Here is a 22,209-nt window from a genome sequence, read left to right as displayed (position 1 = left end):
CTCTTTCTGTCTAAGCAGTTCCACTATTGCCTTGAAACAGTGAGATTTCCCCTTGTTGGAAGAGAAATATATTTTTAAAAATGTACATTTGGGAGGGGGGAAGTATTAACTTATTGTAATAGGTTTACTTGTTCTAAAAAAACCAAGGGGAAATTTTTTTTTTCCCCTGCATAGCTGTAAAAGAAAGATGTTGAACGAGGGAGGGGGAGGGTGTCTGCCTGGGCTGATTGACGCACCCAAAGGAACTAGCTAGCAGACCCGCATTCCAGGCTGATAGCTCCCAGAAGACTTGGGGGGGGGTGAGGTGATGAGGGTTTTTTTCCCTCTCCTCGGGAAACAGCAGGCATTTCGCTCTTGCCCTGACTCAGGGAAGGGGTGTGTGTGGAAGGGCTCTGAGTTTGCTTTATTTTCGGCCGGGTCATCTGGCTGCTTCTGGCCCCCGTTCGCCTCCATTCTCCTGCGCCCTGTTCTGCCCCCAGCCCGGACTTGCTCAGATTTCATCGGAGAGGCTTGACCCTTCTGCGAAGGAACCTTTGGGGGAGTCCTGGCCACAGCCAGCCGCTGACAGCGTGAGTCCGCGGGAAGAACCCCTTTTCTCCCCCTTTCCCCTTCCCCTTCTTAGTTCTGAGGGGAAATCTCCGTCCTCGGCCTCTCCCGCTCCCGGGGCCTCGCGCGGCGGCTGCCAGAGCCCGACAGCGCCCCCTGCTGGCCAACCCCGAGCACTGCAGGCTCTGCTCCCCCCGCCATCCAACGGCGCCCCCTGCTGGCCGTGCTGAGAATGGCGCCCAAAGGCAGAAAGTGCTGAACTGTTTCCTTTGGGGGGGACTGTTGGGTACAGGAGTAGTGCTTAGCTGGTTTTGTGTTCTTTTCTTGATCTACCAGTACATACATAGCCTTTAATAAGGGGTTGTTGGTTTTTTTTTCTCCATACTTCTTCCATTGGAGCCTCTTAATTTTAGATTTCCACTTGCTTAGAGGGAGGAGCTTGGTCTTCCTCATAATTCATCCTCCTTAGTAAAATTCTTCAGTCTCATGAAACTGAGATACTTATATAAAAGACAGATTTTCTTTAAAAAACCCCTCACTTATTAAATAATAGTTTTACTAAGTTTATCGCTTTTGCATTAGGAAGTGTATCACAATTGCCCCAAATAATATAACAACGTATGGTAAAATATTTTTCATGACACAGAACTTCAGGGAAGGGTTTTGACAGTCCAGAAAATCAAAATCTGGCTCAGATATGAACAAAACAAACAAAAATCTGCATCTTCTATTTGCAAAGGAACTTTTAGAAATCTAATTAAACAGAAAGACCCTTTTCAAGGTCAAGAAAAGCCACAGTTATCCTTTCCAGTCTTATTTGAGTTTATAAAGTGATGTGCTGGAGATCCTCTTTGGAATTTTATTGGGCCATACTGTTGCTTAATGGAACAAAAAGGGAACTTATCACTATTATTCATTTGGTTTCTCATGTTAGCAATGCTCTGCCAATGTTTTTAATTTGCACTGATTCACCAAGTACTAATTAATTGAACAAGCTGGTTTGTTTTTTTTCCCCCAGAACACAACCATCCAAACCAAACAGAACTTTCATTTTGGTACCAACTGACCTGATATCCAGGATGTCCAATGATGCATGGAAATTAAGCTCTTGGGGCATCATCTCCTGCAAATCCAACTTTGCAAAGCCCAGCACCACTGGCACATACAAGGGCAGTGGTTTCATCACCATCACACACAGTGCCTCATAATTTTGGCTGCAAAGCACCAATTTGGAGGGAGGGACACACTCCTCAGATGGGATGGAACAGGACAGAAGGAACACCCCATCATTTAGAGAGCAAACTGCTGTAGGAGGAGTAATGTTGGGAAAGAATAAACCTAAACAGCAAAGTCAGTGCTAAAGCTCTGATGTAACAAAGCATGTGAAGTATCCACACAAATTTCCACTTGAATGGGTTTTACCAAAGCAAACTAATCAGTCCTTTGTTTTCAAAGGGGAAATCTGCTGCACCCCCAAGGATCCTGTGATATTCTGTTAATTGGCCTCATGACCATGGACAAGCTCTGCAAGAGGACAAGGTCTATTTGGACTTCAGCATAAACCCCATCTCTTTCAAGGCTGAATTATCTTCTAGAAAGTTCATTTGTTTAAAATTAATTACTCATATGCACATACCAGCTCTAATGTTAGTAGTTCATGGTACATAAGAATCACCAAACCTTCATTACTTCAAAGATGGCAGTTGTTCCCTCATGGCTTCTTGAAATTTGCCTTTTTCTCAGAGAGTCACCATCAATCTCAAATGAACAACTAAAAATAACCCCCAGCAAAAGTTTCAGGGAAGCATTTGCTGTGTGTTTTCAGTGATAGCCACTCTGTAATGTGGAGTGCTCACTCTAGGCCCTACTTCATGTTTGTAAATGGTAAATACCTCATGGAAGTGGTTATTCTGCGAAAAAGAACAAGAGGCAGCTGGCACAACCACCCAGGAACATCTCAACTTCAGGAGTTGGCCATCACAATAAAGTGCTGATCTCCCTGAAAAATTCATGGCAAAACTCCCAACAAGAGAGGGCCTGGAGTTCACCAAGATGTATTTTGGATGCAGTGATTATTTTTAGGATTGGACAATTGCTTCTTTAAGCATTTGAGAAGAGGGGAGGACTTTATTTTTCCTTCTTTGGCAACTTCACTCAGTAAGGAAGGGTACTTCAGAAATGGGAAAGGAATGAAAAACAGCACTCGTCCAGCAAAGTTCTTGTCCCTAACAATGCAAAAATGGGATTTTATCACATGCATTTGCAAACAGCGGTAATAAAGGAATGTTTAACCATTAGTTCTGATACCTGGTATCTTTGAACATGAATGAATGTTGCTGTGAATTGTTATTTTCTTCTAAACCCCTCAGGAAGAGGGTGCAATAAACCAACTATTTACAAGCAGTATCCAACATTACAGAACTGCCCACAGACTCTGATTCCAACAATGTAAACCAGAGGGAAACTCAGTCCTTAAATACATCAGAAATTACATCACGAGACACTGGAATTTAAGAGTAGAGAATTTTAAAGCAGTTCCTAAATTTGCTTGATTTTAATTTTTAGTTTGTTTTTACTTGTCTAATTCCCAAGTGCAAAATTAAATACAATTAACAGAAAACCTCCTTTTTGGTTTCTGATGTTCAGAGAGAAAACACTACTGTTCTTCCTCATTTCGTTTCACTAAGGTCTGGATTACCCTACACCAGCAGACCCTCTGGAATGCCTTCAAAACCTCAGGTAAAAGGCATCCAAGTCCAGGAACAAGTATGTAATCCCTCAAAGATCTCAGACTAAGCAAAGCAAAGCATTTAAATTATGAAATGTAACATGAAAACACTCTCAGGGCAATACTTACCCAGGAAATGGTGATGATTTGTAGAAGCTGCTTCATAAATGACATGGTCTCACTTCCCAACATATTTATATCAGCCTCTGGAAGGAGTTCACAGAATATCTACACATGTCAAGCCACTTGCGGAAACTTTTTTTTTTCAGTTTGTGCTTGTCAGCGACAGCAAAGAGGCCTGGATGAATTAGGACAGAATTTCCAACACCTCTGGATCCTTTCCCACTCACTAACTTGCTCTGCCTCAGGACAGAGGGTTGTTTTCTCCCCTCAAGACAAAAATCCCTCACACAAGGTAAAACTGGAAGGACTGTAGGTCCAGTGTTGCCATTGAAAAGCATTCTGCTTCATTGTAACATAATTAGCTAACAATACTTCATTATCCTTCTGCTAACACCCATCTTCAGGCTGGAAAAGGATAAGTCAGCATGTACAGTCCTCATGTTATCCCAGTACTTGACACGAGGGCTGAAAACAGGGACTGAATCAGCCATTCAAAGGAGATGAGTAATTACTGTTATACAAAAAAAAAAATCATCACTTATATTGGAATAGATTGGGTTTATATTAAAAAAATCAGACCTTTACTAGACTAAGAAATATTAAAGACCATCAAAAGAATCAAGTTTACAGGATTTACCTACAGTGGTTTTTCTTTTCCCCACAAGATTCTCAGTTGAAAACTTACCCTTTACTGACTTGTACCTTGAAGCTCAAACATGTAAAATATGAAATGTTGTGCCTTTATAAGCTTGAATTTCATGTGTTCTGCAGCTGAGGAACATTTTGCACAAAGACAGGCAGTGACTAAACCCCACCAAGACAAGAAATGCAAGTCAATAAAAAATTACCAAACTCCCCACAAGTTACAGGGAAAAAAATTACAAAGAAGAGAATATAAGAAGCTGAAGACATTTCTTTATGTCATCTCAATTATGAATCTTTACTGTGTCTTTAATCATCAGCTTACCTCATTACCACACACAGAATTGGGCACAAACTGAATGGCAAAGAACAACCTTCTTAATTCTTTTATTTTCAGCCAAAAAAACTCCCAAGCAACCAAAGAAAATCAAAAATTCAGTAGTTCTTCCTTTATTGCACTCTATAAAACTTCTTGTGAGAATCAAGAAGCCAATATACAGTAATATCTTGATATTCCTTTGAAATTTATAGTTTGACTCTTAAAATAAAATTTGTATAGAAAAGATATCATTTACAACCCATTCAGTAGTAACCAATCATTATGTACTCACAAACAATATTAAATAACTTGTATGCAGCAGTTTCTTTAGAGGGCAGAGGGGAATATTTTCTCCTTAGCAAATATTCCACTGTGAAAGAGCCATTCAAGTCAACTTTGGAGCAAAGTGTGATAAAGACAAATTTCATTGGAGAAGCTCAAGATTCATGTAGTGTCACAGGAATATTTACAACTGTGTCCAGTGCATAGTGTAACAGCAGCATGTGAGGAGTCTACTATCCTAAATTGGCACACCAAAATAATCCACCCAGGAAATGCAGTATTCAGAGGACACCAGTGAGGCACAGGAAAACGACAAGGTGGAGAGTGACCAGGTAAGCGAGGAATAAATAGCGGGATTTTGCTCGGGAAGTCAGCAGCTTGGAACAGTAAAGGCTTCGCCCTCGGAGCCACCTCCGGAGGGAAAGGGCTCCTCCTTTCATCTGGGTAGGAAACAAAAAATTCCATATCAATAATCATGAATATGAATAAGAAGCTCCACTGCAGCTTGGATTTCTGAGGCACCGTAAACCTCTGACATAGCAATTGATGCCACACCACAGGCTATAAAAACATAAATCATTTAAAGTTCAAAAAACCAGCATTATTAAAAGGGGAGAGGAATGAATATCAGGTATTTGTGTATTATGCAGTTACACAGACACACTAGAGATGCATATTGCATTTTGCGTATGCACATAATTAAATGCAATGCACATTTTATTTAATGGATGTGTGTAGTACAAATATGATTGCTACCATTTTAATTTTGACACAGGCAATATGTCTTATGATGCAGTTTACACAGCTGCTTCTATTTGGCTCACAGCCCAAAGAGAAAGAAATTAAAGATGTTTTTTCAGTGAAATGGAGTTTCAGAAGTAGTTTGCTGCTTTGAATGATGGCCTGCCCATTCTCTTGATACCAAACACACAGAGTACTTCCGTCAGCTTTTCAGAGCCAAGGCACATCAGACAAGTAGCTGCCTTGTGCCACTGCTTACACATAAAGAGGACAACTGACAATCAGTGATTTCCAGTCACTCAGGTGGGAAATCTGCACTCCAAGAATGAATGACAGTTGAAAATAAGGTATAGGAATTTGGCAAGACAGAAAAAAGAAAGCAGTAGCATGAAGGGGACCATGAGCTGTGCCATTTCAATCCAGTATGCAACCAGCAGGATACAACATGCATACCCTTTTTAAGTAGCTGGTAATTCAGGGCTTTTGAAAGCTTTCATCTCCTTACCTTTCTCACAACAACATGTTCACTGGGATTGATGATTAAGGCTTCCCTCTCCTCCTCAGTTTCCATCTGGACAGTGTATTCAGTGGGTACAGATCTGTAACTGCTCACTTCAAACCTAGAGAAAAATTACAGGGAGATATGGAGTACTGAATTATCTTCTCTTAAGTACTGAATTCGCACAAAAACATTATTTTGCATTCTTACATTACTAAGGGAAGGTCTCCACACAGAGCAGTCAGACTCACTTTATATTGCCAGGTCTTTTTCAGTTTTTATTTACAATCTACGCTTAAGATGTTTCATTTATTCAGAATAAACACCAAAATTACTACCTGACTGAATAGTGATTTTCAGATGATGGTTGTGAGGGATACTTTATGTAGGCAGATGGATAATGATATTTTAAATCTAACCAGTGGCTCTGCTAAAGCTGTATATGTGATTTTTTTTTTCTAACTTGGAAAAAAAGAAATACCACTAAGCCCAACAGATGAAATTAAATAAAGAAAAAAAATCCAAAGCTTGTAACACTTTCTTCATCCAGAGTTAAACTTAGCTTTTTTTACACAGTTATACATAGATTTCCATTGCTTCAGGCATTGTGGACTCAAAAGCAGGTTCTATTATCTGTTTGTTCTATTATTTGCTCACAAATCTAACACCCACAGGAAAACCTATCACTAACCTCTCACTAAAAATAAAAGGCAAACAAATAATCTGACACGGTATTTTACCTGTTACTTGTCTCTTCAGAGAGCCCAAGAGCCTCTTCTGCAGCTTCTCTCCTGCTCTTCTCCTCTGCCAGTGTTTCTGTCAGCTGGGAGAGAGCCTGCTGCACGGACTCATACTGCTGCTCAGTCTCTGCAAGCCTAGGACAAAATGTAACCTGAAATCAGTATTTTATGTACTTAAAGAATTACTTTTTTGTTGGTTTTTTTATTAAGAAATCTTCCTTTATCTGACAGACTTAATTATAATAAGATGTTTTAGCTTTAAATTGAAATGAAGTAAGGTACAAAAACAAACCACAGATGGTAACAATTCAAGGATATGACTTATGCTTTATTTAATCCACTGTAAATCCACTTCTTTCCCTTCTCCACACAAATGCCTTAGAGGGATACAAAAGCATTACTTTCACACTCACAACACAGCTGTCAGGAAAACAATATTGCTAATACATGCTCTGAGTCCTGACCTTTTCCTGAGCTCATTTAGCTCCATATTGTCTATCTCAACAATAATCCCAGATCTTTCCCGTGGTGCTCCAGGGGGAACTTCTGCTCTAGTTTCGTCCTAGGAAATATTAAGAGAGGGGAAAAAAAAAGCCAGTCACCATTTTTCTACTTGCTAAAAGTCTTTATTTCAATTAAAGAAGCCATAAGCAGCACAAAACAGTGGAACAAATAATTCTTTGTACCATTTAATTTTTTGATTTCCAGAGCTGAAATTTTCCAGGCCTGTTTTCTAACAGAAAGTTGAGGAATGCTGTGGGACCTGAAGGATACAGGTACACCTGTTACCGCAGCAATCTCTGAATAATTCTGAGGGGAAAGAAATGCATCTATATCCACATAATAATGCAGCACTGAGTACAGTTTCAAAATATTGCAGCTATTCATTTATTTTTAATTTATAGTTCTCCTTGTTTGGGTTTATTCCCATTTATGGAAGAGTGAGGGTTGTTTACTATAATTATCCATATATGTTATTTTAGGGTATTATATTAACTGATTGTTAATGAATAGCCAAGGCAGTACAGGAAAGCTTTTTAAAAATTAAAATCTCACAAAGGAATAATGATAGAATCATAAAGCATGGGCTTGGAGGGGACCTTAAATCATCTAGTTCCAGCCCTCAAATAATAACCTTATGTTATATTGTTATTATTAACCTATGTGTATGAGGGGTTGGGAAACAGTACCAAAATGCTGAAGTGGTGATATAAATCTCACTTCTGAAAATATTACTCAAACACCTTGCAAAACTATTCATGAATGATGTGAAATTACCACTAAATTTCCTGATCCATTGATAATTGATCATTCAATTACCTCTGCCAGTTGTGGATCAACTGAAAAAATGCTCCAAAACAAAAGAAAAATCATGTATAAACAGCTTCTTTAAATGAAAAGTCAAATTACAACAGCTTTACAACAATAAAGACAGCTATGTTCAGCACACACAAAGGGCTAGCAAAAGGACTGAATCAGTACAACAAAAAGTGAATTTTTGGCATGAAATATGTAAGCACAGAAGAAAAAACCCTAAAAGTATTGTTTACCTGAACAGAGCCTTGGAAAGGTGCCACTTGCACTGACTGATATTCCCTCTCCAGTCTTAAATACCGATTTTGCAGGTCAGTGTAATGAAGCTGGTTATCCCTCAGAGTCTGAGACAGAGTCTTCAGCTGGGCAGACAAGACAGCATTCTCCTCTGCTGACTGCACAACCTGCAAGGAATTCACATTTAAAGAACTAAAAATTAGGAATTAGCTCCTCCAGGAAATTCCTACAGATTTGAGACCTGCTGTTTCAAAATTCCACAAACTTTTTGGCAAGGTCACAGTTTCGCTGAGGTTTAAACTAGTTGTTTTATGAGAGCAAATAAAGAAACGTGAGCATTGATTTCCCCTGTCATCAAAATACCCAAACCAGAAGGTAAAATCTTGTTCCAGCCTGTTTCTGTCTATAATGAAAAATATTTTGAGTAGAAGTTGAACAGTGCCCCATCAACAGCTTTAGAATGCAGAGTCAAATAAACCTCTCAGTCAAATAAGTCAGAAGAGCCTGACAGAAGACAATACTGACATTTAATCTGCAATTTCTAGTCTGAGCCAACTGGGTTGTTTTCAAGAATCTGAGTTTTAAAGTAAAATTAACTGTCAGTCATGCAAGACACCACCAATTTATCAATATTTCTGTGTGATCCCAGCCCAGACTGGCATGAGCTATTGAGGATCAGAGCTGTTGTTCTAAATTACCTTGGAATTAATCTGTTGGAAATGCAGGTCCTTCTGGTGGATCTCCTGGAGGCAGCGCTGCAGCTCATTCTGCAGCTGATTCTTCTCAGCCAAGACACGTTTGATTTCCTCTGGTGCATCTCCACTTCCAGCAAGGGAGGCAGTTTCTAAAGCCTTAAAAAGTATTAGGATATTCAGGGTAAACAGTACAAGAGTTCTCTAAATAATACACAACTCCAACACTAAATATGCAGGATTTCCTTTGCACAATATAATACCCTTCTCACAATGTAATACCACATTTGCAAGACACTTTAAGTAGAAGACAAGGTCTTTTTAATATATAGTGTTTTCAACCTAAATATTTGCATTAAGAAAAAATAGAAAACTACCATGAAAAAGCAACCCAACTTAATTTTTAATTTGCAAATAGTGCGAGGCACAAAGAAAGGTGGTAAAATAGAAACATATTAATATAAAACACCTTTCAAAAATTATTATTATTCGAAAATTATTTTCAAGCTAAGAATGTCTTGTATTCATGACCTGCAGAACAGCTATTTGGAAATATGGATTTTAAGCTGAAAGAGTCCATTTTGAAAAGAAAAACACACCTGATCTTATCATCAGTTTACAGCTCTTGCCTTCTTTAACTCTAATGCTTTATGGAATCTTTTTACCCACATAATCCTGAAATAAAGATTTTTATCACATACTCCATAACCCACAGATATTACTGTTCAATAGCTCTTATTTGTGATTTTAATCACAGAAAATGAACAGCATATGAAACTCAAACCTGACCAACTAAAATGTTGGTTTTAATGAAATTAAAAATTCCTTCCTTTGGCACACAAAAGGGAAATAAGAATAGTACTCAAAAAAACACTTTCCTTGAAGCTTTAATGACAGTTTACAAAAGCAGACAGCAATTGCCAGACTGGGTGTCAGCTGCTGCCTTTCTAAATCCAGGATTTTGTTCCTGGCAGAAGCCAATTCCAGCTGCTTCAGGGGAAAGGCAAGAGCACTTCCATTAGGACATCTCCCCTTTCCCCCCCAGTTACATCCTGCTCTAATCTGCAGGAATTAGACACTGATTTAGGCTCTGAAGAATGAATTTTATTAGATCTTTAAAATTTATTTGCACCAACTACACAAATTGTGAAATTTGTTGTCAGCGTGAACTACCAACCTCTTGATCCTCTTAAAAAGCATGTCCCTAAACACATGTTGCAGCCATAATAAATCTGAAAAAAAATCCATTTAATTTTTTTTTAACTTCTTCCTGTTATATTCTGGATTTAACTAACCTAACACTTGCCAGATTGCTATCACGTGCTGCATAGTTCTCTTCTAAGGCTGCAAATTCAACACAATAAACTGCTAAATTCCATTCTACATTCCTGCTGCATTCCATTTCTTTACCTTGACTGGATAATTGCTGCCAGCAGGGACTGATTTCATAACAACCATGTCTTGTTGCAGCTTCTGTAGCTCTGCAATCTGTCGGTCTTTCTCAGCAATTGTGATCTGACATTGATTTCTCAGTGCCTGGGACTCAGAGAGGAGGAGGTTTTTTTCCATTCTGAACATAAAATATTGTATGTTAAAGAATTATACACTACATACAAATCAATGAAAAGGATAAAGCTGTACTTACTGTTATTTCTGTAACAAATAATGGTAATTTTGGAAGAGTAATATGCATATATATATATATTTATGCTGTTCACTGGTTAAGTCTACAAGTTAAAATGAGGTTTGAGTATTTCATAATTTGCTCACGTTTACAGAGAAATGTGGGGCTGGCCTTTTGATCTACATCCTCTCCCCAAAAAACTTGTAGTGTAAGATAAATAATACCCTACAAAGACTTTATAATTAGAGATCTAGAAATTGCACTATGGACCATAAAATGCAGTGAGGTACCAGGATACTGCCTCAAATTCAAACAGAATTATTGTTATTCCACACCAAGCATACTCTTTTACTGTAGTTCCAAATACCCAAGTCACCAACAGAACAGAAATCATTCAAGTAAGACTTTGAAACTTCACATAAACCAAGAGACATAAAAACACAAGGAAAACTGTGCACAAAGACAACCCTGTGGAAGTTGATGTCACACATTACAAACATTCTTATCCTGCCTCCTGCTAGTTCTGGGTGTCAGTTTTATGTTGGGTTGTGAAGTCGGTAATGAATTCTAAACAAGAACCACATGCACTATTTAAATTTAAAATTCATACCTTAATCCAGCCAGCTCATTCTGGTATGATGTGATCTCTCTCTCAGTTTCTGCCTGGAAGGCTTTTGTCTGATGCAGTGCCTTCTCCAAATCATCAACCTTGGTCTTTAGTTTTGATATTTCCACAGCTGCAAGGCTGGCTCCTTCCTTAGCCTACGTTTAATAAACATCAGTAGTGAACTGCAGTGAAAACTCTATGGTTGAAGTTTGATTACAGAATATTGGTTTTCCCCATTTGCTCCATTTAACAGGATAACTAACCCCCAAAATTGTAAACACACCTTCTTTAGTCACGCAGTGCTATCATAGCACTTACACAACCTACAAAGTTAAACTTCAGAATCCACAATGTCTCAAAGCATTCCCTGCACAAAGAATAAAACTACTAAGTGATGTGGCTATTTAAAACTTACCAAAGCGTTACCCTATTGCTCTGAGGCACATCCAAATTACTTTCACAGTAATTTCTCTCATTGATGCTGTTGCAATCAATGGGATATCGGGTTTCAGAAGTTACCTTCTGATTGCTGAGCTCCTGCAGCAATTTGTCTCGGTCATTCTGGAGACTGGCCATAGCCTTGGAAAATGCTTCAATCTGCTGGACATAATTCCCACATTCAGATGAGAGCCTGCTCACTTCCATGTCCCGACTGACTAAAGTCCTACAGAGACTTCCAACTTCATCAGCAATCTGAGCAAGTGTAACTTTATCTGCAGCATCAAAGACACCCCGATGCAGAAGAGGATTTTCTTTGAGGATACTGATGAGATGTAATTTAAACCCCTCCAACTCAGCTTCAAGTTCATCTCCTCTCCTTTTTTCAGTCTTGAGCTCAGCTGTGTATTTGCTCTGAAGTGCCTTCAAGTCCTCTAGGACTCGATCTCTGTCATTCTGCAGAGCAGTCATTGCCTTCCCAAAGGCCTCATTATGGGACCTCAGCTCATTGTTTTGAGACTGAACTTCCAGCAGCACCTTCTCTGCAAAAGCACCAGGTTTATCTCCATACTGAGGTGTCAAAAGACTCCTGCTGGATTCCTCACCTACATTTCTGCCTCTGCATTTCTGGAGTTCTTGAACCTTTTTCTGAATGTTTTCTCCATGCTGTCCACTTGACTCTTTTTTCTGAACACTATCACTACTTAGCAGTTTCTCTCCAGATTCAGAAACAAGTTTCTCTTTGTTTAAGGAGGCAACTAGAGATTCTAAATCACTTACTTTAGATGCCAACTTTTTATTTTCCTGTTCCAAAGACACAGCAGTCCCCTTCTGCAGCTCACTGGAAAGCTGTATTTCTTTTATTTGCTTTTGAAGATCGTATTTTTCACGCTCAAGGCTTTTGATACAATCCAATTTCTGCTTCAGTAAGTCTTTCAGCTGATGGTCTTTCAGAGACAAAACCTGGTTAAGATCTTCCCTGTACTTGATGAGCTGTGCACTCAGCATTGCATTTTCAGAATGCAGATCATCTATTCGATTGAGGAGTATCCTTAATTCCTGCTTCAGAGCATTATTCTCACTTGCATTGCCAACTATAAGCCTGTCCCTCTGATTTAAGACATCCTGGTGAAGATGCTCCAGCTCTCTGTATTTGGTAGAAAGCTCATCCCGATCATTCTGAAGAGATGACATTGATTTTTTAAAGGCATCTATTTCACTGGCAATGGCAGCCTTCTCCTGCTCTGCTTTTTCTGCTTTCACCTGGAGATTTCTCAGCTCATTTTCCATCCTCTGACAGGATTCCTCAGCCTGTTGTCTGTCCATCTGCAAAGACCTTAACTGAAGTTCATATTCTTTGATTTGATTTCTGTGTTGAGTCTGTACCTGAACCAGATAGTCTGAAATCTCATCACCTTTTGAGGAAATAAGTATGGAAATTTCTTTGTCTTTATTATTTAGCATGACCTTCATTTGCTCAGAAATGGTAATCTGCTTTTGCAACTCAGCATTCACCTTTTCCTTCTCTGCTAGAAGCTCTTGCAATTCCTGCTCCTGTCTAGTAAAATTACTTTCCAGAGTTTTTATTTCTCTTCCTGTACTTTTACTATTCTCTATGAGATGATTAAGAGAATTATTTTCTTTAAGGAGTGCTTGCAAAGCTTCTTCTTTGGACTGAAGAACACTCTCCAACTCTTGCTGTCTGTTAAAAAAAAAGGTGTTTTCTTCCTTTATCCTGCAGAGCTCTTCATAGCGCTGCATATCAACAGATTTCTGCCTCAAGTACAGTTCATCCTTTGTTTCCTCTACTACAGAATATTTGATATTCAGTTCTTGAATTTGAGTCATTTTATCTTTCAATTCATCCTGTAAGGCCACTATTCTTTTATTACTGTCTTCTATCTGTCTCTCCTTATTCTGGATGGCCTCTTTGAACTGCAGTTCCCAGGTTTTCATCTCAGTGATGACCCTGTCCCTGTCATCCTGAAGAGAGGACATACACTTTGTAAAAGCAGCTAATCGTGCCAAGGCTGCGTTCAAATCCACCTGGAGTTGCTTGTTTTGAGAGTCCTTAGTGCTGATTTCCTCTTGCAAACCCTGGATCTCACTAACTGCCCGATCCTTTTCTCTCTCGAGGGCTCTGTGCCGTTCCTCTAGGTTTGAAAACTCCCTTTTGTGAAGCAATTTTAGTTGCTGGAGATGAAATTCCAATTCTCTCTCATATTCTCTCTTTTGGAGTTGCAGTTCTTCTTCCTTCTTCTTAAGTTCTTTTCTCCAGTTTAGATTCTCATCTTTAAGCCTGTCCACCTCATTCTTTGACTGATTAAACAAGTCCATCTGTGCTGAAAGCTTCCCCTTGAGATGATGGATTTCTTCATATGATTTCACCAGCTTTTCTGATGCATTATTTAAGTCCTTTTCCAATGTTTCACTTTTCGACTGTGACACTTTCACAGATCTTTCCAAGTCCAGGATCAGCTCCTGGAACTTTATGGAATCCTTTTGCAAATGGTTGATCTCCTGTTGTTTCTCTTTTAAGAGTTCTTGCAATTCTTTTGTTTTGCTTTTAGTTCCACTGTTATCCCTCTGAGCACTTTTCACCTTCTCCTCAAACATCTTTACAAGATGGAGCTGCTGTTCTTCCTTTTCTTTAACCACATGACATTTTTCTGCCTTTAATTCTTCCAGCTGCTGTAACAGCAAGTTATTCTGCACCTGTGCTGATTTCATTCTATCAGTAAGATGGTCAACTTTTTTAACATGATTAAGCAACTCTGTCTCGAGAAATTCTCTCTCATTCTTTACTTTGTAAGAACTTTCTTGTACATTTTCTAATTCTTCCTGTAACAGACATTTATCATCCTCTAAAATCTTGACTTTTTCATTTAGACTAACAATTTCTTGTGTAAGGCTTTTACACTCCATATCCAGCTTTGTTAGACAATGATTTTTATGGGCCAAAGATTTTTCAGTTTCTTGTGCTTTTTCTGAAATTAATTTTCTTTCCTGTTCTAGGACAAGCACATCTTGCTCTTTTTCAGAGAGTTTATCCTTTAACACATTAATGTCCTTTAACAGTGATTCATTCTCACACAATGCATCACTGATTTTAGATTGTGTATCATTTTGGTACACTTCCATTTGAACCTGGAGCTCTCCCAGGGCTGCTTTAGTTACAGTGATGTTATTATGAAGGACATCATTTTCATTCTGGATTTTCTCTAAGGCCTGCTTTAAGTTTTCAGAAGTTTGTTTCAGCTGCTCATTCTCCTCCATCAGCTGATGGTTCTGCTCAGTGAGCTCATGAAGGCGATCCTGGTGTTCTTGCATCCTTGCCTCCTGCTCACGGATCTGCCTTTCTGCTTTGCTTTGCAATTCATCGACTTCCATTTTCTTGGATTCACTGAGTTGTTTCAGTTGACTCTTAATAACCTCATTTTCATCCATGAGATTTTGTAAATGCTTCTCCAGAGCCTCCTTCTCAGATTCTCCTTCCCTGAGTCTTTGAACAGCCTCCTGCTTCTCTTTCCTACTGAGATCAATAACTTGCCTCATCTCTGCCACTTTACTACTGATATTCTCATAGGCCTGAAGAAGTGATTCATACTCCTGCTTTAATTCGCTATGTTTAGCCTTCCAGCCTGTCAATTCAACTGTCTGAGAATCTTTTAAGGTATTTAGCTGGAAAGAAAAGGCCTCTTTTTCCTGAACTATAGACTCCATGGTGGATTTCAGACTTTCACATGCTGCGCTGAGGTTCTCGTTTTCCGTCAGCAGCCTCGCATTTTCAGAGACAAGGCTCTCCTCTCCAGCCAAGGGAGCAACAGCACTTGAACTTTGCTTGTCTCTGCCAAGCTCTAACAAGTGCTCCAGCATCCCTGCCTTGTTCATCAGCTCTTCTTTTTCCAACATCAGCTGATCAAGCCGTTCTTTTAGACATTTATTTTCTCTCAGGGCTTCTTTCCGCGATATTAAAGCTGCCTGTAGTTTCCTCTGAAGGCGCTCTTTGGATTTATCTTCTGTTACAGTTCTTTGCTCCTGGGGTTTAGAATCACTTATATTTGCAGGTTTTCCCAGTGGCTCTTCCATCATTTGCATTTGTTTATGCATTTCACATTCCGTTGCTTCTCTCAGTTTAGTTTTCCCAGAGTAATCAGCCTCTGATAGTTGAAAAACTGTGTCTTTACCTTCTAACTTTCCTTCAAGGAAATTCCTTTCTGAACCAACCTCTCCCAGCTCCTTTTCAGTATAATTTTCTTCCTTAAGCTCTTTGCCAGACACCACAGGTCTACTCATCTCAGCCTTCTCACGCAGCAGACACAGCTCTTGCACGAGACTTTTGTTTTCTTCACTGAAACGTCCTACCTCCTTTTTCATATTCATTAGTTCTGAACTGGACTTTTCTAAGCAGCTGAGAAGTTCCTCTTTCTCACTCTTCATTTCTTCCAGTGCTGTTTTGTAACTGTGGGCTTCATCTTGGCCCTCCTTAACAGCTTTGCTTAATAACTCCTTTTCCAAATCAAGTTTACCTTTGAAATCCGCAAGTGAACACCTCAATGCTTCTATTTCCTCATTCTTTTCTGCAACCTCCTTCTCAGCTTCAATTCTTGACCTCTGCAGTTCCTCCTGGCTCAGCTTGTAGTCCTCACCTTTTTTAATAAGTGTTTCCTTCTCATTATTCACATGTTCAAGCACTGTCTTAAGAGCTACAATTTCAGCCTCATACACTTTCAGCTTTCTCTGTAGCTGCTTTATGTCCTCCAACAAGCTGCCCTGACATTGCTCCTGCTGACTCAAAGACATTAAGTTGACTTTTTCTTCTCTTTCATCACCAAATTCCAGCAATATTTTTCTCAGTTCTTTCCTTAACATTGCTGTTTCCTCCTCAAGCTTTGCATAATCACTTCTTAGCTCTTTTATCTCAGTGTCTTCACTTGCCACTGAATGTTCTTGTTTGAGCTGCTCAAGGTGGGCTTTTTGTTCCTCAAAATCTCTTGCAAGTTTCCTGTGCTCTTCCCTTTCTTGCTGAAATTTTTTCATATCTTCTTTCATGACCAAAAGCTCCCTCTGTAAAGCTTCTTTTTCTTTTTTTAATTGACTCATGACATCAATGTCATTGTTGGGGTCCAGACACTCCTTCCTGTCCCCAGCACTTAAACCAGGTTCTTCTAAACTGGAACTCTTTGATGATTCTTCCTTCTTCTTCAGTTCAGACTTCACCTGTTCAAGAGCTAAGAGCAGCTGAGAACGTTCCTTTTCATAGGCACTTGCTTTTTCATCAAGCATAGACTGCACGTGAGCAAGCCTGCAGTCCTTTTCCTCTAAAGATTTTAGGTTCTGCTCACAAACATTTTGTTTTTCAGCAATGACATCATTTAGCTCTGTGATATTATGCTGAAGTTCCTCTAAATAAGAAGCTTTTGAAGATAAAATTTCAGTTAAATCACTTATTTTGGCATCTTTTTCTAGAAGTTGTTGCTTCAAAGTGCCAAGATGAGACTTAAAATCATTATTTTGTCCTTCAATTAGTTTTAATTTGTCTGTTAACTCATTAACTTTCTTCGACAGCTCCTCTCCTTTTTTTTGCTCTTTTTCTAGTTCTTCCTGTCCACTCTTTTCTAGTTTTCCAACTTTTTGCATTAGATCTCTTCTTACTATCAACGCTGCTTGAAGTTTCTTTTTCAAGTTCTCTTTTTCCTTGCCCATTTTCTCGAGATTAACCTGCATCTCCTCTTTTTCACTCATTAAATCCTTAAACTCAGCTTCTCTACTGTTTAACAGAACCTGATTATGGTCCAGTTCTTTCTTGCAAACCTCAAGTTCCTGCAGCACTTGGTTTAGCTCTGCCACAGAACTCTTATGAACAGCTTCAAGGTCTTGCAGTTTGGCATTTAATGCATTTTTCTCCTCAGAGAAATTCAGCATTTCATTAGACAATGATTCCATGACCTGAGTAACAGAACTGTCTTTTTCCTTCAGTTGCTGGCTCAGACTAGAAATTAAATCCTTCTGCTGATTTACCTGGGAAGTTAAGTTTTTGATGAGTTGATCTTTTTCCCCCACTTCTTCAAGGAGACTTGCTACTTTTTTACCTTCAATCTGCAGCTTTTCTTGACTGGCTCTTATTATTTCTTCTGATTTATTTATCTTGTCTTGCAGAAATTCAACCTGCTTATTTATTTCTGCAAAGGACTCTTCCCTTTCTTGCAAGAGAGATTGTTGTTCATATAATGTTTCCTTGAGTGTGAGCATTTCTTTGGACAGACATTCCATCTCAGATGTGTATTCCCCCTTCGTCTTTTCCATGTCGTTCTGCAGCGCCTCCTTCTGCTTCTGAAGCGACTCCAAACTTTTTAATTCCTCTTTCATGGTGTCTATTTCTTTCTGTTTTTCTAAAAGCAGGAGTTGCAGTTGCTCTCCTTCTGTTTCTTTGCTCAGAATAGAATTTATCAGAGCAGAGAATTTTTCCAGCTGAGTTTTACTATCAGTTGGCTTCAGTTCAGAATCTGAACTCTGTGCCTTTTGTTCCGTACATAAAAGCCTACTACTAAGTAATGGAGACAAGCTTTGAGTTAATTTCTCTTTTATAAGATCCAGCTCTTGCTGCAAAGACTGGATTTTCCTATCCTTTGATTTCATTTCACTTTCTAAACTGCTCACTTGCTCAGTAAGATTATTATTCTGCAAATTTGCCCTATCAAGTTCTGTCACCCATTTGTTTTCTGACTCAAGCAGACTTTGTTCTAGAGTTTCACACATAAGTTCTAATTTAGAAAGTTCTTCACCCTTCACACTAACCTGCATCTGTAACTTCTCTTTTTCAGTCTTCATCTGCAGTTTGACAGCATCAATCTGCATTCTTGAGTAATTCTCACTGGTTTCTAGTTTTTCCTGGATTTCCCGGAGCTCTTCCAATTTCTTTTGCAGATCACTCTGAGATGCCCCAAGCTGCGTGTTTTCAGCCATCAGTTTACCAACATCTTCTTGTAACAGATTTTTTTCTTTCTCTAAAGACTCCACCTGGCACTGGAGACTGTTTATTAAAAGCACATTGTCATGGCACTCTTGAGATGATTTGGAATTCAGGTTGTCCAACTCTAACCTCAGACTTTCCAAGTTCTCTGCCTGCTCAGTGCACTTCACACGCAGAGACTCCACAGCCAATTCTTTCTGCTGCAGTTCTTGTTCCCGTGCGTTTACTCGGTCTAGTGCTTTTTGGTGCTCATTTTTGAGAAAGTCAAGTTCAACAGTCAATAAATCAATTTTTTTCTGATTAATATCAAGCTTCTCATTCTTTTCCTGAAATTCCTCAGTGAAGTTTTTCATGGCTGTTGCACTTTTCTCTAATTTTTCTCTGAGAACCTCAATCTCACTGGAAAGAGCATTGACGTTGCTCTCTGCCAACTGTACCCTGGCATCTTTCTCCTTTAAGGAATTAAGGAGTCCAGCAATAACTTCTTCTTTTTTCTCAAGAGCCACGTTCAACTCAGTTCTCAGTTCATTCTGTCCTTCAATGTTCTCCTGAAGAGATAAAACGGCATTTTCTTTCTCGTGGAGTAGTTCTTTAGATTTTTGTAGTTCCTGTGTTAGTTCATGTACCTGATTTTGGAGCTGAGAAATTAAATTTGTTTTCTCTTCATCTTTCTTTGCTTTTACCTCCAGAATTTTGAGGAGACTTTCATTTTCCATAAGAGAGGATTCCTTTTCTGATAAGGACTGGTCCATCTCAATTATTACATTCTTCTGCTGCTGTATTTCTTTTTGGAAATTCACTCTCACTTCCTCCAGCTCCACCACCTGTTTCTTTAAGACATCACATTCAGCCTCTTTCTCTTGAAGTTGCACCTTTAAATTCTCACTGAATATTGAAATATTGTTGATGGTTGATTCTTTTTCTGAAACAAGTACTTTTAACTGTTCTGTTTCAGAGGCTAAAAGCTGTAACTGTTTCTCCTGCAAAACAGAAGATTCCTGTACCTCAGAAAACTGTGTTTTTAAACTGATGTATTCATCTACTTTTTGCTTTAAAGATGCATCTTTCTGTACAATTGAATCATTCAACTGGGATGACTGTTCTGTCAAGTTTTTAAGCTGACTCTGAAGGTCAGAAATAACCTCCATATTCTCAGACAGTTGAATCCTAAGTACATCAGACTCTTCAGATTTATCTTTTAATAACTTTAATTCTTGGGCTTGCCTCTTAAATTCATTTTCCTTTTCCTGCACTGTGTTTCTGAGCTGGCTAGTTTCAAAACCCAGGGTTTGTATTTGGTTTTGCAGATCTGAAATGATTTGCATGTATTGCCCTTCTCCTGCCACTTTACTGTCTTTCATTTGCTTAATCAAAGCCTCCTTTTCAGAAAGGAGAGTTTCTTTTTCTTCAAAGGCCATTTTTAAGTTTTCTTTCTCAATCAACAGGCCATCAATTTGGTCTTTGAGAGCTAAGATATTATGACTCTGTTGGGATAAGTGTGAAGTTAAAGCAGCTACTTCCTCTGACTTTTTCATTGCTGTAACATTAACTGTTTCAATGTCTGCTTTCAATTTTTCATTTTCTAGAGCTGCTGTTTGTGCTTGGTGCTTTGCTGAAGTAATTTCAGACTGAAGGAATTCACATTCACGCGATTTCTCATTTAATATGATTGAAAAGTTCTCTTTTTCATGCCTAAGCACCTCCACTTCTTTGCTTAATAGCTGGAGCTGATTATTTAACACTCTATTTTCCTCCATTTTTTCAGAAACTTGCGTCTGAAATTTCTCAAGTTCAGAACCCTGATTTTTGACAGCCAGGTCTCTTTCCTCTACCAACTGAGACAGATTTGTCCTTTCATCTTTAAGATTTTTAATTTCACCCTGCAACTCTACAACACAAAGCTTAGTCTTTTCTATTTCCTTACACAACAAATCATTTTGAAGGTTTTTCTCTTCTAGAGACCTGTTTGCAGTTTCAAAATCCAAACTTATGCTTTGAATTTGTTCCTGCAGGAGTAAATTCTGCTCCTTACTTTGGCTGAGCTCTTGGATTAGGCCACTGCATTCAGATAATTTATTATTTAACATTTCTCCTTTCTTTATTTCTTCACCTCTAATATCCTGCAGCTGAATGAGCAGTGATTGCACTTGCTCACGCAACTGTTGGGTCTGGTCCTTGCTTTCAGACAAGTGCTCAGCCAGCACATCACATTCCTTTGTTTTCTCCCGCAGCTGTTCCACAACTGAACTTTCCTTTTGCTCAGCAGCTGCTGAAAGTTGTTCAATCTCTTTTGCCAGAGTGTTTTTATCACAATTTAGTGCTGAGAGTGTTTTCTCGTACTCAGCAGTGCTAACAGACAACTTGTTCTCTATTTCTGCCACAGCCTGGGTTTTCTTTAATAATTCACACTCTTTTACATCCAGGAGTTTGGATAAATTCTCATTTTCTCTGATGAGCTGCTCCTTCTCTTTTTCCATGGTATTTATACTTTTTTTCAGGTGTTCATTTGCTTTCATTTGCTCTGCCAATTTTCCTTGTTTCCCTTCAAGATCTGCCTGTAATTGGTTATTAGCTGAAGTTTTCTCCTGTGTCTCTATTTCCAGTTTGTTAATTTGTTTATGTATTTCATTTAATTGATTATTAAGTTCTTTGCAACACATCTCTTTGGCTTTCAGATCTCCAGTTAATTTAAGTTTAGTCTCTTCATTTTGCTGCTCCAAAACCCCAAGTTTCTGCTCTAAGGAAATAACAAGCTCTTGTTTCTCTTGCAATTCTTTTTTTACTGTTTCCTGATGTTCAGTATGTTCTACAAGTTTCCTGGATAACTCAGACAACGCTTCATCTTTTTTAGCATTTTCCAAAACCAGTTTGTTGTATGAATCTTTAAGTGATTTTAACTCATTTTCAAGTGTCTCTGCTTTACTCTCTTTCTCTTTAAGCAAATTATTCCATTTTTCCTTCAGAGCATCATTTTCCTCAAGCTGAGATTTCAAATACTCAGTTTCTTTTCTTTGTTTATCCTCAGTTTCTTGTAGTTTTTCAGATGACTTACTAATCTGTTCTTTCAGCAAAGTAATTTGTGACTCACATTCTGCAAGTTTGTTATTGTAAGCAACACTGTTGGCCTTGATTTCCGCTCGGAGATCCTTAATTGTCATGATGTTCTCAGTGCTTTGTTTTATTAATTCCTCATTCTCTTTGGTTTTAGCCTCATTCTCAGCTCTAACTCTCTCCAGCTCTTGTCTCATTGTGTTACTCTGCTCAGAAAGGACAGAGATCTTCACACTTGCATCTCTCACATCAGCTGTTTGTACTTCCTTCAGTAAATGAGTTTCCCTCTCAGCCTTTGACAAAGTCTCTTCCATCCCTCGCATTTCCTCCTCTTTGCATTGCACTTGGTGCTTCAGGATCATAACCTGCTCAGAATATTCTGCCATGTTCACAGACAGGACAGACATCTCCCTGTCCTTTTCTGCCAGTGCCTCTTTAAGATTATCAATTTCTCTTTCACGTTTCTGGAGATCCTGAATGAGCTGAGATCTTTCCTCTAAATGGCTTGAATTCAGTTTGTCAAGCTCTTCATTGGTCTGGTCCAGATCCAGCTGCATTGACTCCACCACACTGTCTTGTTTCAAGGTCTAAACATCAAGAAAATAATGTTACAAGAATATTTCAAACATGTTAGAGGGACAACAGAAGTTACA

General features: G+C 38.8%; 1 protein-coding gene across 6 annotated transcripts in view; it reads right to left on the bottom strand.

Annotated features, from left to right (window-relative positions):
- Positions 1–4,410: 4,410 nt before the first annotated feature.
- LOC103757914 (golgin subfamily B member 1-like) overlaps positions 4,411–22,209 on the bottom strand; it is a 37,507-nt gene continuing 19,708 nt past the window's right edge. For 5 of the 6 annotated variants that reach the window (XM_018081799.2, XM_018081800.2, XM_018081801.2 and 2 more), the window contains 9 exons: positions 11,614–22,143; positions 11,098–11,249; positions 10,274–10,433; positions 8,870–9,022; positions 8,171–8,338; positions 7,085–7,182; positions 6,621–6,755; positions 5,887–6,001; positions 4,411–5,080 (listed from right to left, as the gene is read on the bottom strand). In XM_018081799.2, the coding sequence (XP_017937288.2) occupies positions 4,922–5,080; positions 5,887–6,001; positions 6,621–6,755; positions 7,085–7,182; positions 8,171–8,338; positions 8,870–9,022; positions 10,274–10,433; positions 11,098–11,249; positions 11,614–22,143 (11,670 nt within the window). In that variant the 3' untranslated portion in view covers positions 4,411–4,921. The remainder of the gene's footprint in view (positions 5,081–5,886; positions 6,002–6,620; positions 6,756–7,084; positions 7,183–8,170; positions 8,339–8,869; positions 9,023–10,273; positions 10,434–11,097; positions 11,250–11,613; positions 22,144–22,209) is intronic. The other variant, XM_018081805.2, reaches the window with a different exon arrangement.

Source organism: Manacus vitellinus, unplaced genomic scaffold (assembly GCF_001715985.3).
Source record: "Manacus vitellinus isolate BGI_N305 unplaced genomic scaffold, ASM171598v3 scaffold_57_pilon, whole genome shotgun sequence".
Lineage (NCBI taxonomy): Eukaryota > Metazoa > Chordata > Aves > Passeriformes > Pipridae > Manacus > Manacus vitellinus.
The sequence above is the reverse complement of the archived record's forward strand: the minus strand, read 5'-3'. Positions and strand labels throughout refer to the sequence as shown.